Source organism: Sciurus carolinensis, chromosome 13 (genome assembly GCF_902686445.1).
Source record: "Sciurus carolinensis chromosome 13, mSciCar1.2, whole genome shotgun sequence".
Classification (NCBI taxonomy): domain Eukaryota; kingdom Metazoa; phylum Chordata; class Mammalia; order Rodentia; family Sciuridae; genus Sciurus; species Sciurus carolinensis.
Genome location: NC_062225.1, coordinates 72,005,663 through 72,019,232, shown reverse-complemented (window position 1 = coordinate 72,019,232; position 13,570 = coordinate 72,005,663). Strand labels below are relative to the sequence as shown.

Here is a 13,570-nt window from a genome sequence, read left to right as displayed (position 1 = left end):
ATCTTTGATCAGAGAGCTGACTCCCTTGACTGTCCTGGGTTACCCTCTAAATAATTGTCCAGTCATTTGAAGGGGACCATGATGGCCTTCCTTCCACAGTGGGCTGCAAACAATTTTCACCCTTCAAAATTCTATAGACTCCTCTAAAGAGTCAGCCATACTTGCTGGCATGTCAGGGGCTCAGAGAAATGAACCATTATTTATCATCCTCTGGTGACCAACTCCCCAGCCTCATTGCCTTCTACCACGAAGTCACCTGTCACTCTGGTGAGGAAGTCCATACTACAGTCTACCATAAGAGAGAAGACGACTGAGGTTATGATGGGGGTTTGGGTGCAAGCAACGGAAGTTTATGCAGATTCTAGCTAATTTAAGCAGATGTAATATTTAAGCAGAATCTTGGAAGAGTCAGGGAGCTCGGGTCTATGGCTAAGCTGTTAGGAATCATAGAATCATGCAAGTCTAAGGTCCAAGCCAGAGAAATAGCATGAGACCAGAGACCTGGTCCACAGGAGACATGGTGGATACCACTGTTGTGACTGCTCCTGGGGACTTGAGACAACTGCTACTCTTGGAGGAATGGATTTTGTGGTGTCCCTGAGACACCTGGGTAGGGTCCTTGGGTGGGGAAGCCTCATTCTGTGCCGATACCCTCTCTGCAAGAGGGGTTGGAAAAGTGAGCCTTTGTCTTTTCTAGCTTCTCCAGTGGGAAGACTGCTTTTCCTACAGTGGGGAACTTAAACCTAGGAAGTCAGTTCAGATGCTGAGCACTCAAAAAGAAGGAGATATATAGTTGGTCTTTCATATTTGCAGATTCCATTTCTGTGGGTTCCACCAACCAGAGATGGAAAACACTCAGGAAAAAAATATCATCTGTTCTGAACATGTACAGACTTTTTTGTCATTGTTCATTCCCTGAACAATACAGTATAACAACTATTTCTGCAGGATTTACACTGCATTCAGTATTCTAAGTAATCTAAAGGTAATTTCAAGTAATCTAGAGGTAATTTCAAGGATGTGTGTAAGCTCTTTGCAAATACTGTGCCATTTATGCAAGGGACTTGGGCATCCATGAATTTTGGTATACCTGGGGAATCCTGGAATCAATTCTCTCATAGATAATGAGAGATGACTATGTTCACCAAAGTGGTCTCCTAGACCTCTGTCAATAGGCCAGCTGTTCCCAGGCCTGATCTTGTCCTGGAGATGTTCAGATGTCAGTCAAATGAGGCCATCACAACCTCTCAGAATCATCTCACTCCCTACTCCCTGCAAAAGCTATGGTTCTCATCATTCTCCCTAGAGGTGACCTTTGCTATTAATAATCATCGTAATTTCTTTAGCACTTATCATGTGCCAGGGGCTCTGCACATTATTTCTTTCAATTGTCCAACTATGAGCCTTTGTGATTGATCTGTAGGAAAAGGAATTCAGAAAGGGAAGCAGCTTGCTGAAGGTCACACAGCTAGTTAGCATGATAGCACCTTCCTCTCCTCTTTGGAGAAGCCACTTTTTCCCTGCTACCCTACCTCCATGACTTTCTCAAGACTTTGCCTGTTACCAAGGAGACTGGCCCAGGAGGTCAAGCATGAGTCTTCTCCAGCATAGGGGCTGTCTTTCTGCTGACCCTGGGAAAAGACAATGAGTACATGCTGACTTCTGATGTGACCACGCAAATGTTCCCAACTTCCTGACTTCCCTCTCTGGCCAGAGTCTGGGCCCCAAGTGCCATAAATCCTGATGAGCAGTGAAATGGCAGAGTCTGGTAGAAGTGGGAGCTTTAACAGAGCCCAGGGAGCAGCTGTGAGGGTCACTGCTCTGTTACCCTCCTGGATGGATCTGAGACCCTCAGAGCAGCACACATGTGTACACACATCCTGTGCACAAGTCACACGAATATGCACTAAATCTTGTTGATTCACCTTTGATTTTTCTGATTATCCAAAGTGCCACTTAATCAAACACCACCACCCCCGAGGCTTTAATCAGAATAGCTCTAAAAGGGGGCAAGCTGATAGACTTAGTTTTTTTCTTACCTGCCCCTTTTCACAACCTGAAACAAGTATATAGAGTTGCAGCAGAGGTGGGGGCCAAGGGATGTGACTAGGGCTGATCCAAAAGTGAGCACTCTGGCTCTTGATCAGTTGAGATTTTACTGGAGTCTGTTTTTACTCAACAGCCAGATTCTGTTTAATTCTGTGTCAGAGAAGAGATTGATCAAGGGCCAAGCCGATGCCCAGAGGACTGCTGACTCATCTCCTTTTCCCTCTGCAGGAGGGGACTCAACAGCTGATTGACAGCGGGCGCTACGACACCAGGGAAGACTTCACTGTGGTCGTGCAGCCATTCCTTGAAAATGTGGACATGCCAAAGACCTTGGTAAAGAGAGATGTGTCCTGGATGACTAGAACCCAGAGGGCTCACAGCTGCTCTGAGTGTCAGTGGTGCTGTCTGAAATCTCTAAAACTGCCTCATTTTTTTCTGCCTGGTGACCAGGAGGGCTTGCCTGACAGCTCCTTCTTTGCCCCTGACTGTTTTCACTTCAGCAGCAAGTCTCACGCCCGTGCAGCCAGCGGCCTCTGGAAAAACATGGTAAGAGGGCCCAGGAAGGAGAAGTCCTCCAAGTCCCGTTCCCTTGTCCCCTCCACCCCTAGCCTGCATCCTGACCTCCCGCTCTGGCTGCCTCTCTCTCACTCCCCATCTTCCTGCTTCTTGGTTCAGCTGGAACCAGTTGGCCAGAAGGCGACAAGGCACAAGTTTGAAGACAAGATTGATATCGTGTGTCCAAACCAGGTATAGTGAGAAGCACGACCCTGCGACACCTCCAATTACAGCATCTTTTCCAGCTTCTGGCTCTCATTAGGCTTCTTAGTTGATTTCATCCCAGGTATTCACCCCAGCCCCTGTTCTGCCCGCTGATCCAGCCTGCTCAATGCCCCAGGTTAACCATCCAAAATAACCCCTCTGGTTGACCCCAGTGACCTGGAGGCTCTGGAGTGTTCCTATCTGCATGGCAGGGAACTCTGGCATAAATCCAGGCTGGACACCACTTTTTGGGGGCAGGCAAGGAGAGCATGGCAGCCACGTCCAGTTCTCATATTGAAGGCTGGGAGCGGGAGAGAACTCCAGGGGCAGATGGGACAGAAGGATACCCAGCCTTTATGTACCTCCATGACAATCTGGGAAGAGCAAGAAACAAAGAACTACAATGATATGAATTGGATGGAGTATGGAGACCAGGTGGAAGCTGGAATTATGAGGGCAGACACTAAGCAGGAAGGAAATGTGGAGCAAGACTCCTGCCCACACACTGTCAGAAAGATTCTTACAGCTCTGCAGCTGCTGCCCTCACCCCCAGAAGTTCCTCTCTGTACCCAGAAGGGTCCTAGGCAGGACGATGGGAAGCACTGAGCTTGTGTGGGAAAGTACCAAAATCTGAATTTCTTGCATGGGCAGAAAGAAGGTCATGTGGCCACAGGGTAGGGTCAGCATGGGGTAACAAGGGAGCCCAGAAAGTGGAGACAAGGACTTTAATTACAGAAAGAGGTGCACTTTGGGAAAGGGATGGGATGGAGAAAGAGAGGCAGCTTCACATCCTCGGTCAGTGGGGTGGTGATGGAGGGAAGATGTAAGCCTTCTTGGGAGTCACTGGGGGGTCTATTTTAAGACTTGGTGCTAGATTTGGATTGTAGGGGCCCCAGTACATCCTGGGAGGGAACCCCCAGTGGCCAGCCTGGCTGGGAGAACCTGGGCCCAGAATGTAGAGCTGGGGAGGCCAAGGCTATACGTCCAGGTAGACAGTTATTGCAGGTTGGTAAACAGAGAAGGAAACCAAATGTGCTGCTGTTATGTCCCTCCTCCCACAGGTCTGGCCGTTTCTGAGCACCTACAAGAACAGCGTGCAGGTATCTGCTGACTGCTTTTTTGGGCTCACCAGGCAGAGTGGTGGGAAGGCCCTGAGCAGGAACTGGCTCAACAGGGTGGGTGGGAAAGTGGGCAAGAGTTCCTGACAGGCAGCCGGGGGATGGGGAGTCGCCACACCTTCAACCAGGGTGGAGGGCAGAGTGAAGTCCACCTCTAATGACTGGACAGGCAACCAGCCAATCAAACCACAGCCCATCAAGACGTAATGGAGATACCCGTCCTCCCAAAGCTGGGACAAGAGGGGAGGTCGCGTAGGCGCAGTCATTTGTTGAAACTCCGAGTCTTCATTGGCTGGAGGCAGAGTCTGAACTAGATAACAAATTATCTCAAGCTGGCTGGTATTCAGAATCACCTAGGTAACCACCTTCAAATGCCCTTTTGGGACCCTTCCCCAGAGGTAGGACCTAAGAACCCTTATTTTTTAAAGTCCTGTGAATGTGTCTGATACCCAGCCAGCCTCTCTGGTCCCTTTCAACTCTGAGATTCTACAATTCATTCTGCTCCCTTAGGGCCACGGGACCTGGCTTCCATGCAGGGACCGAACCCCTTCTGCCTCACCCCCCACCTCAGGTACGCCCCCCCCCACAGCAGGACCCAGGGCCCTTTTCCAAGGACTTACACACCAGCGAGCAGTGTGGCTAACTGCACGGCACGGCGTGACTAGGGCTTGCTTTCTGTCTGGAGTGTGTACCTGCTTTACCTTTCTGTGACCTATGGCACTGTCTTGTTGGGAGCTGTTTGCTTCACCCTCTAAGAGGGGCACAGGTGGAGAAGCACGTGAGGTCGTAAGGGGTGGCTCAGAGGGTGGTGTAGCTCAGAGGGTAGGCCAGGGTTTGTGACCTTAGGCTCTGCAGTCACTACAGCCCACAGTAAGACCTGGAAGACTCCTTGGGCTTCGGAAGAGACTAGGTGGGAAGAAGAGCAGGGGAGGGAAAGGCCGCACATGATTTAACTCAGATTCTCGTTGGAAATCATGAACCCAGCTCTCGGCGGGCTGTAAGCAGGTCCAGTGCCTGTCTGGCCACAGCTGGCCTCTCGCAGGACCACTGGCACTAAAGTGGTAGATCCTACCCTGTCCGTTCTTCCTTTCCCCTCCAGCCCTTGGTTTCCCACCCCTCTCCCCTGACATAGGCCCGGGCTTAGTTATGGGGAAACTCTCCGCATGTACCCTCTGCTCCTGTGGTGGTGCAGAAGCCCAGTCCTGCATGGTTCAAATGTGTTTCTGGTCTTGCTCGAAGCAAAAAGCACTAGACTCTGACTCCAGCTTCCTTCCTGCAGACTCAAGAGTGTCCGCTTATCTTTCTAGTGCATGCCCTGAGGCCCGCAGATATCCAGGTTGTGGCTGCTCTGGGGGATTCTCTGACTGTAAGGACCTTGGGCCTTGGGAGGCTTGGGCGTAGCTGGGTCAGTTCCGGGTCCCTTTCCTCCTCCTTCCAAGGCCCTCACTGCACAATCTTACTCCTTTGTCCTAGCTCTGTCAGTCCAAGAGAGTGGCAATGATTGAATTTTGCAATTACTTTTTCAAACAGGAGTACAGGGGAGATGTTTTCCAGGGATGAACTGAAATGTGTCAATTAGTACAGGTTTGAACCCAACAACACTTTTTTAATATATGCAAAAATATGTCAGTTTGACTCAAAATGCTAAACCTGCCTGTGTGGGTGCTCTTTCCCCTCTGGATTATGCTTGATGATTCGTTCCAACCCCCATATCTATTTCCTCTTTGCATGGGCACAGGAAGCAGCCAGGACTCCTCAGTAGAGGAAAAAGCTCTCCTCCTGACTGCCCAACCATTGGTCCATGCTGCCATCCCAGAGAACCACTCTCTGGCAGCACTCTTAAAGCTTTGTGACTGCCTTGTGGAAGGTCCTGGAGGGAAGGAGGAGAAATGGGAGATTTATGAGAAGTCTGTCCACCACAGTGACTCAAGTCTATGAGTTCTTCATGTTCAGAAAGGACTGAGAAGCATAAAGCTGGGAACAATATTATTATATTATTACACCTTTTGTAAAGAACTTGAGAGTTTTCAATAGAGTTTTTACAACTCTGATCCTAGGTGGCCCCCCAAATCCCCCTTTGAGCAGGGCTTGTCCTTAGTTCAGTGGGGAGGCAGCTATCTTCAGGGAAGGCACACAGCTGGCAGAGAGGGTCCGAGGTGGTAGCCTGGGTCTCCTGGCTCTGGATCTCATGCTTTGCTCCTTCTGCAATGAGAGCCCTGGGAATTATGTCTTTGGAAGCCCTGGGCATTCAAAACCTCCCTTTTCTCTGACATTCTGCTTTTCCTATGGATTTTGTATGTTTCCAAAGGCTGGCAATGGAATCGGCTCCGAACCAGGTGACCTCCTCGATGTCACCACACAGTATCGGGGACTATCATATAGGTAATGTTAAACCTTGAGATTTTTCCTTCCCAGAGCTTGCCCTGGAGGTTGGCTGGGCGGGGGGCGATTCTGTAAATACATAAATCCCAAAGAGCAGAGACTAGGTAGATCTGTAAAGGGCTTCCAGAAGGAAAACAGATTTCTATAAAATGTGAACATTGAATGGATGGAGGGGCGATGTTGCCATTGATTATGTTTTTATTTTTAAATTGCACAGAAAAAGTAAACCAAGGTTCTTATCAGACTCCTGGGACAGAAAATCCAACAGGAAATGTACCCGAAAGACACCAAATCCCTGAGTCTCCACCTGCCTGCTTCCGTGTACACATGTGCATGCCGATGCTCCTCCATCTCTGAATGCATTTATTCATGTCCTTCTGTAACTGTCCCTTTGCCTTCACATCTTTGTACACATCTGTACACAAAACTTCTGAAACCCACACACACTTCAGGAGGAAATGATTGAGACAAAGTCACAAGCAAAGGGCATCCCTGAGCCCGCCTGGTGCTGCCACAATGCTAGGGAGCTGTCTGTGCCCAGTTAGTAAGTGTCCTTTAAACACAGAAGACACCCAAGCACTACAGGACTGGCAAAGAGGAAGTGATCGATCCTACCAGCAGGAGAGACAGGAAGGCTTCCCAGGGATGCTGATATCCAGGACCTCTAGGAAAACGAGCCATTAGACAAGCGGAAGGGGTGAGAAGGGCAACCAGATGTGGGAGTAGGAAGTGCAGGTGTCAGGTGAGCAGCGGGTGTGGGAATTCCTAAGTTTCCTTCTTTCCTAATAAAATTGGTGTTCGTGTCTGCTTCCCAGTACTTGTCAAGTAGCTCAGACTTTATCTGGAAAAGCAGCTAGACCAAAGGCAGCCACGAGGGGGCAGAGCTGATGAGCGGTGGGCTGCACGTGAAGGGGCTTGCCGCCTGTCTTCGGGGTGAAGTCATGTGGAATATCTCAGTCCCAGAATGAGAGGGCACAGGGTGGGGTGATCAGGACTGTGACCGTTCTCTGACCAGAGCTGAGGACAGTCCCAGAGAGAAAGGTTTTCCAGGGCAGAAGAGGCAGCATCACGGAGCTCGTGGCCACCCACGGGGAGGACAGGGTGTCCTCAGCACAAGAACAGAACCTCTCCTCCCCCAGAGCCAAGGTCAGTGCCTTCCAGCTCCCAGGTCCCTGACTTTCCACGTGTCCTCAGCCCAGTCAGTGGTCTGAGGACAAAACAGGCTGGATGACTCCCCACGCCCCCAGTGCTACTGAGACTAGAAGAAAAAGAAAAACCAGAGGAAGAGAAAGCAGGCTTGTTACAAGGCAGAAAAAGCACGGGGTTGTGGCGACTACTCTTGGTCTCCACTAAGGACAGCAGTGACCTTCCATCTTAATGTGGGAAAATAGAGAATGAAGCAGGCAAATCACACAACAGCACCTCGTGGAGCCACCTGGACAAGTGAGGTGATTGGCCCAATTTCACAGACTGTTCAACTCTCTGGGCTCCTGGGGTTCAGGCAATCTTTGGCTCAAAGTTTCTCTCTGCAGCCATGGAAAAATGCAGTCATTGCTCTATTCCTTCTGACAAGTGGAATGACTGAATTTTCTAGTGCCAACTCCAATACCCCATGTTCAATGGCTGCTTTCCCTTTAAACCCTTTATTTGTCCCAAATGTTTCAGATATCTGCCCCAAAATGCACCTGTGCTAAAGATGGGAGCTCCAGGTCAGTCTTGAGAGACAGCTTGACTCATGGTAGACAAGACAGATGAATGTTTCTCAGAATGTGTTCCATGGAACTTTAACTCCATCCAAGAGGGAAAATTCCTTTGTATTATTGGAAAACACAACTTACTCAATCCTTTCTCTGGAGAATTCACATGTATATTAGCATATTAAAGACTCTGAGAAGTACTTCCTGAAGAAATCTAAGTTTCCTTTGATCGAGCAATTCCCGTAAATCCAGAACTCTTTGTAATATCTATTAACATTCCCTGGAAAATGTCTGACTGATCTGAGAAAAGTCATTTTCTGGAGCCATTAAAGCTTCTAGATTGGAAATAACAGGCAATTGATGATTCCAGGTAAGGTAAGAATGTAGTTTGGTCCTCTTCCACCAAAAGTGGACCTCATAGAGTTAGGGGAGAAATACACCCAGGATTCTTGGGGAATGATGGTTATGAGCAGGACCTACAGAGGAGGTTTGGCTGTGAATATTTCAAGGCCCCTTGACGTGTGAGATCAAGCACCGGTGGACTCTTTCAACTTCCCCTAGCTTCCCCAACCATCATGGCCGGTCAGAGGTCTTTAGAGCGCAGTCTTTTTCTTCCATTGAAATACATTGACTGGTTTGGGATCACTCAATGGACCAAAATAAAATTTACTTACCCCCCAAAAATATGCATTTCTTTGTTTTTTAAAAAATCTTTCTTAGATGTTGATAGACCTTTATTTTATTCACTTATTTATATGCAGTGCTGAGAATCGAACCCAGTGCCTCACACATGCCAGGCAAGTGCTCTACCACTGAGCCACAATCCAGACCCGTTTTCTTTTTTCTTTTTTTTAATTAAGAGTTTAATCTTACATTACTGAAACCCCTTCAACAAAAGTTATCAAGCATCCACTTTTCTGTGGCGCTCTCTAAGTGAACAAAACCCAGTGTCATGTAGATTGCGTTCAGTGAAGGGCCTCGTGAAGACTAGCTATTTGACATAATTCCACTTCCTGTCCTGTTTCCGTAGTTCTGCTCAAAATGGCAGCTTCGTTTTCTTCCTCCATATTTACTGATGTGAGTCATCTTTTGTTCTCCTAGATCTTTTCACTCTAAAATGACATCAGGGAGACATTTTCTTATGGATTGGTCTTCATCTGCCACCACCAAAATACCTTTAAGCTAAAAATGACAGTAGAAAGTACTCGATGTGTGTGTTTCCATGTATGTCCACGTTTATGTGTTTATTGAGGGGGGAAGGAAGCAGAGTTAGAAGCAGTGATTGGAGACCATGTATGGATTCAGTTTCCTTTCAAATGTAAAATACTCGGATTTGGTGCTTTGGGTCCAAAAGAGGAAGGATCAGGAAGCAACTAAAACAGCAGCTTCATGCAGAATTGGAAAAGGACCAGAAGTGCAAATGCCCGACCATAGGCCGTGACGGAATGTGGGAGAGAGCAAGACAGAAGGGCAGGGCTTGTTCCAGCTTCTTCTGTCCACCACCTGGACTGCTTACTGAGCCTGTGAACTAAGCCCTGACCAGTCTGGTACAAAACAGTCAACTTCATTCCAAGCATTCCATGAATGAAGAACAACTGGCACTGATTCCTGGCCTGTTAGAAGTCTCTCCTGGTGGGCTGAAGTGCTCTGAAAACCTGTTGTTCTGGAGTCACATCCTGGGATTGAGAAAAGAAGCACAAAAGAAAACTGACAATAAAAACCATACATCTGAACCTCGGGTTTTTGTTTAAATAGAAATATTTCTTTCTTTGCCTCCTGTACATTGTACTCAATTTAGACAAGTAAAAGGAAATGAAATCTTCTAGAACATGTCTGAAGGTTAGTTAGAGGAAATTAGACGGGACATTGGAAAGCAGTGAATGTGGCCTCCCTCTGAACCTTCCAGTGGAATGTACAATATTCTGGGCAGAGAAGAGTTTTTCTAAGTTCTAAAGGTTTCGAGCTCAGGCTAGGTTTTAGTTATCTTTTGCAACTTAACTAACCTCTGTGTATCTCAGTTACTCACTCTGTAAAGTGGACATAGTCACATTTACCTCATAGGCTTGCTGGAGACGAGAAAAAAAAATGTAGAAAATCTAATCTATTCTCAATTAAGGGCTCTCCCTCCTGATTTGGTGAAAAGAAACAGTTTTTTACCTTGACATCCTGGATTTGAGGGGAACAATCCATTGGTGAATTTAAAATTGTCTTGGGATCCCTCAAATACAAAGAGATGAGCCTGGCGCACTGTGCAGGTGCTGATGGGTTCTTTGTATTGACTCTCTCTCCCTCACTGACTTCTTACTCCCTCCAGTTCAGGCGGGGATGGTTCCCTGGAGAACGTGACCACCTTACCTAGTAAGTAGCCACCAAAGACTTGAGTTGCTCATTCCTTCTGACCCCGAGGCCTCCTGAGAGTGCCTAAGAGAGAAAAGATAATGTCTCCTCTGGACCACCACTGAAGTAGGAGGGAAGGTTGTGGGCAGGCAGCTGGAGAAGGAGAATGAGCACTGGCTTTGGGGCCAGTGTCTAGATTCAAGCCCTGTCCCCTATGTGCTTGTGGGGTGACCAAGAGTGAGCTACCAAACATTAAGAGCCTTAGTTTTTTTCCAACTGCCCAGGGGATGCTGAGACAGATCAGACAGGAGTCCATCATTGTGAATTGCAAAAAGCTATTTTTTAAGTGAGATGCTCCTGCTGCAGGCTGTCCCTGTCATCAAGTCATTTCAGCTTGTATCTCCCTGCAAGCCTGTGGCCTCCCTGCCTTTCCCCAGGAAGCATGAGGATGATGGTGCAGCCCACTGTGGACCCTGGGCTGGAGGAGACATCTGGCCTTCCCTCCTGAGCTCTCTGTGCCCTGTCCACCCCTCTTCTTTCAGATATCCTCCGGGAGTTTAACGGAAACCTCACAGGCTATGCAGTGGGCACTGGTGATGCTAATGACACAAATGCATTCCTCAACCAGGCTGTTCCTGGAGCCAAGACTGAGTACGGAGTGGGGGATGGGCAAAGTGGGAGGAGCAGAGGAGGCACATAGTCCCTCTAAGCTCCCATTACCCAACTCTGTGCACAGGGGAAGTTTGTCCATCCACCACAGTGATTTCAGAGGCCAAGGCCACTTTCCCTTCCGTCCCTGTGACCAAGGCTGCAGCAGGGAGGCTGGCGGGGCCATGCCTTGGTCTCCACAGCACTGCCCACGCCCAGCCAGGCTTCAGGGGTGGCACTCTCTAAGAGCTGAACTCACTGACCAACTTTCCCAGTTTTTACAACTTACCTCAGCATAATGGTGAGGAGAAATCCTTTCTTCCCAGAGCCTCAGAAGTGGCATGTCCCCAAAAGTTCAGGCAAGGTCCACTTAACTGATGGGCAAGCCAGAACCTCAGCCCAGGAGGCCTCTGGGCAACAAGGTATGTCAAGAAATGAAGTGGAGATACCCAAGGCCGCTGAAACACATCTGCCTGGCCTCAGGTGACAGTCTCCAAAGGGGACCCTTTCCCTGCTCCTGGAGGCCCCAGAAGCCTGGGTCTCCTGCCCCAGTCATCTGAGCCTCTGTCACATGGTCATCTATTAGCTCAAGCCTATACCCTCTGGTTGGTGGGCAGCACCCCACATATGCTCACTCAGCCTGGGAAGACTCTTCCAGGTAATAGAGCAGCTCAGGACATGTGGTCCCACCACCACATTCCAGGAGACAGTCATTCCATGGGTACATCACTCAGGACCATAAACAAAAAGTGGGGGTCAGGTGCCCAAGACCAATTCCTTCTGTGAATAAGAAACCTAGGCACATGCAGACTACATGTTTACTCCCCACCTTCTAAAAGAAGCATTTGGATAAATTTACAAAAATAATATATTTAACATGAGAGAAAAATCACACCCATTGGGGAACACAAAGAGGAAACAATTGTGTCTGTGTGAGCATTTTTAAAAAACATCTTTTTAGTTATCAGTGGGTCCTTTTCATTTTATTTATTTAAATGTGGTGCTGAGAATCGAACCCAGGGTCTCACATAAGCCAGGCAAGCACTCTACCACCAAGCCACAACTCGGGCCCCTGTGTGAGCATTTTTATGGTTATTAGGCTTGAACATCAAACTCCTGGCAGCCAGGCAGGAAAGAGGAAGCATGAGAAAACTTTCATAGGTCTAATTGCAAAATCTATAATCTTGCAAGTCTTTCAAAAGAAACAAATAGTTTCTTAGCATGGAATTCTAGAAGGCATTTCACATGTGAAGCCCTAGAAGGGGAATCATGAGCAACAAATGGGATTGGTCATACCTTCAACTACAACTTTAGGACAAACACATAACTGGCTTTTCAAATAATAATTTGTTATAATGACTCTCTAGCAGAGGCAAGTAGATTCTGGTCTCTGAGCCTTAGGATCTCTGCCAGCTCATGTAGTGGGGATGATATCATAGAAGCTTCTAGTTTAGATCCTTTAGGAGGAAAAATATGGGCATGTTCCACAACAGAAGGACTGATTTTCTCCCTTTCTCAGGCAACTTGTGAGCCAAGTCCAGACTCTGGTGCAGAAGATGAAAGATGATCACGTGAGTCAGATTTAAGGTTGTTTATAAACATTAATTTTCTAGCTCAATAAATTTGTCCCCAAATGAAATGATCTACCATGTAAAGCAGTGAGCCCCCTGTCACCAGAAGCACTCAAGCAGAGGTAGTGCAGACCCCCGTCCGAAGCTGTTATGTCAGTGGGGAAAGGGTTGTTGCTGGTCACAGTGACCTTGAAAGTCCCTCCTGATGCTAAGATTCTGTGCTCTATAAATAAACCTCTAAAGTTCCAGCAGCCCTGAGATTCTGATTCTATGATTTCAAGTGGGCGAGGAAGTCACAGAAGGTTGAATGGATTTCCTAGAGCTGTGATGTTTTTGGTTGTTTATTTCTTGGAAATCATCAAGCATCTCCCTCCCTCCATGTAGAGAGTAAATTTCCACGAAGATTGGAAGGTCGTCACAGTGCTGATTGGAGCCAGTGATCTCTGTGACCACTGCACAGATTCGGTAATGGGGGTGGGGTCTGCGCCTACTCCTTGCTCCTGACTTGGACTAGGAGATCCTTTCTGAGAACAGTGCCTAGAACCAACCCTAGGACTGCCCAACCTCACCTATGTCAGTGCACACGCACACGCACACACACACACAACTCACACACATGTACTTGTGCCCACCCACTTCTTACCCTACCACCTCAGGTTCCTAGTGCCATCTTCATATCCCAGGTGGCAAGGCAGCAAGTGGCAGACCTATGGTGCATCTTTTCCCCTCTTATAACTCAAGAACCCAGAGAAGGAACTGCAGACCCCACATAGTTGGGAGAGGACACTCTACTTTCTGCTCCTGAACTAAAGCTCTGGCTGAAGGCTCCTGTCTTCTGGCTGGTCCACCTCTGACAACAGGTGACAGTGAGCAGTCACCTGTTCATCCCAGATTCTGATGTGCTGAGCTAGTCACTGCTGGAGGCCACAGCAAGAAGTCCCTGGGGCTGGGGCCAGAAGGGGAGCCTACAAGTTCCCCCACTACGCTCTCACCCAAACCAGCAACTCCT

General features: G+C 48.1%; 1 protein-coding gene across 1 annotated transcript in view; it reads left to right on the top strand.

Annotated features, from left to right (window-relative positions):
• The window catches only part of Plb1 (phospholipase B1), a 130,595-nt gene that overhangs the window by 81,573 nt on the left and 35,452 nt on the right, over nt 1-13,570 (top strand). The window contains exons 28-38 of the mRNA XM_047523424.1: nt 2,278-2,382; nt 2,500-2,595; nt 2,725-2,796; nt 3,870-3,908; nt 4,437-4,497; nt 5,234-5,292; nt 6,235-6,308; nt 10,320-10,363; nt 10,885-10,993; nt 12,510-12,561; nt 12,946-13,026. Coding sequence (XP_047379380.1) covers nt 2,278-2,382; nt 2,500-2,595; nt 2,725-2,796; nt 3,870-3,908; nt 4,437-4,497; nt 5,234-5,292; nt 6,235-6,308; nt 10,320-10,363; nt 10,885-10,993; nt 12,510-12,561; nt 12,946-13,026 — 792 coding nt within the window. The remainder of the gene's footprint in view (nt 1-2,277; nt 2,383-2,499; nt 2,596-2,724; nt 2,797-3,869; nt 3,909-4,436; nt 4,498-5,233; nt 5,293-6,234; nt 6,309-10,319; nt 10,364-10,884; nt 10,994-12,509; nt 12,562-12,945; nt 13,027-13,570) is intronic.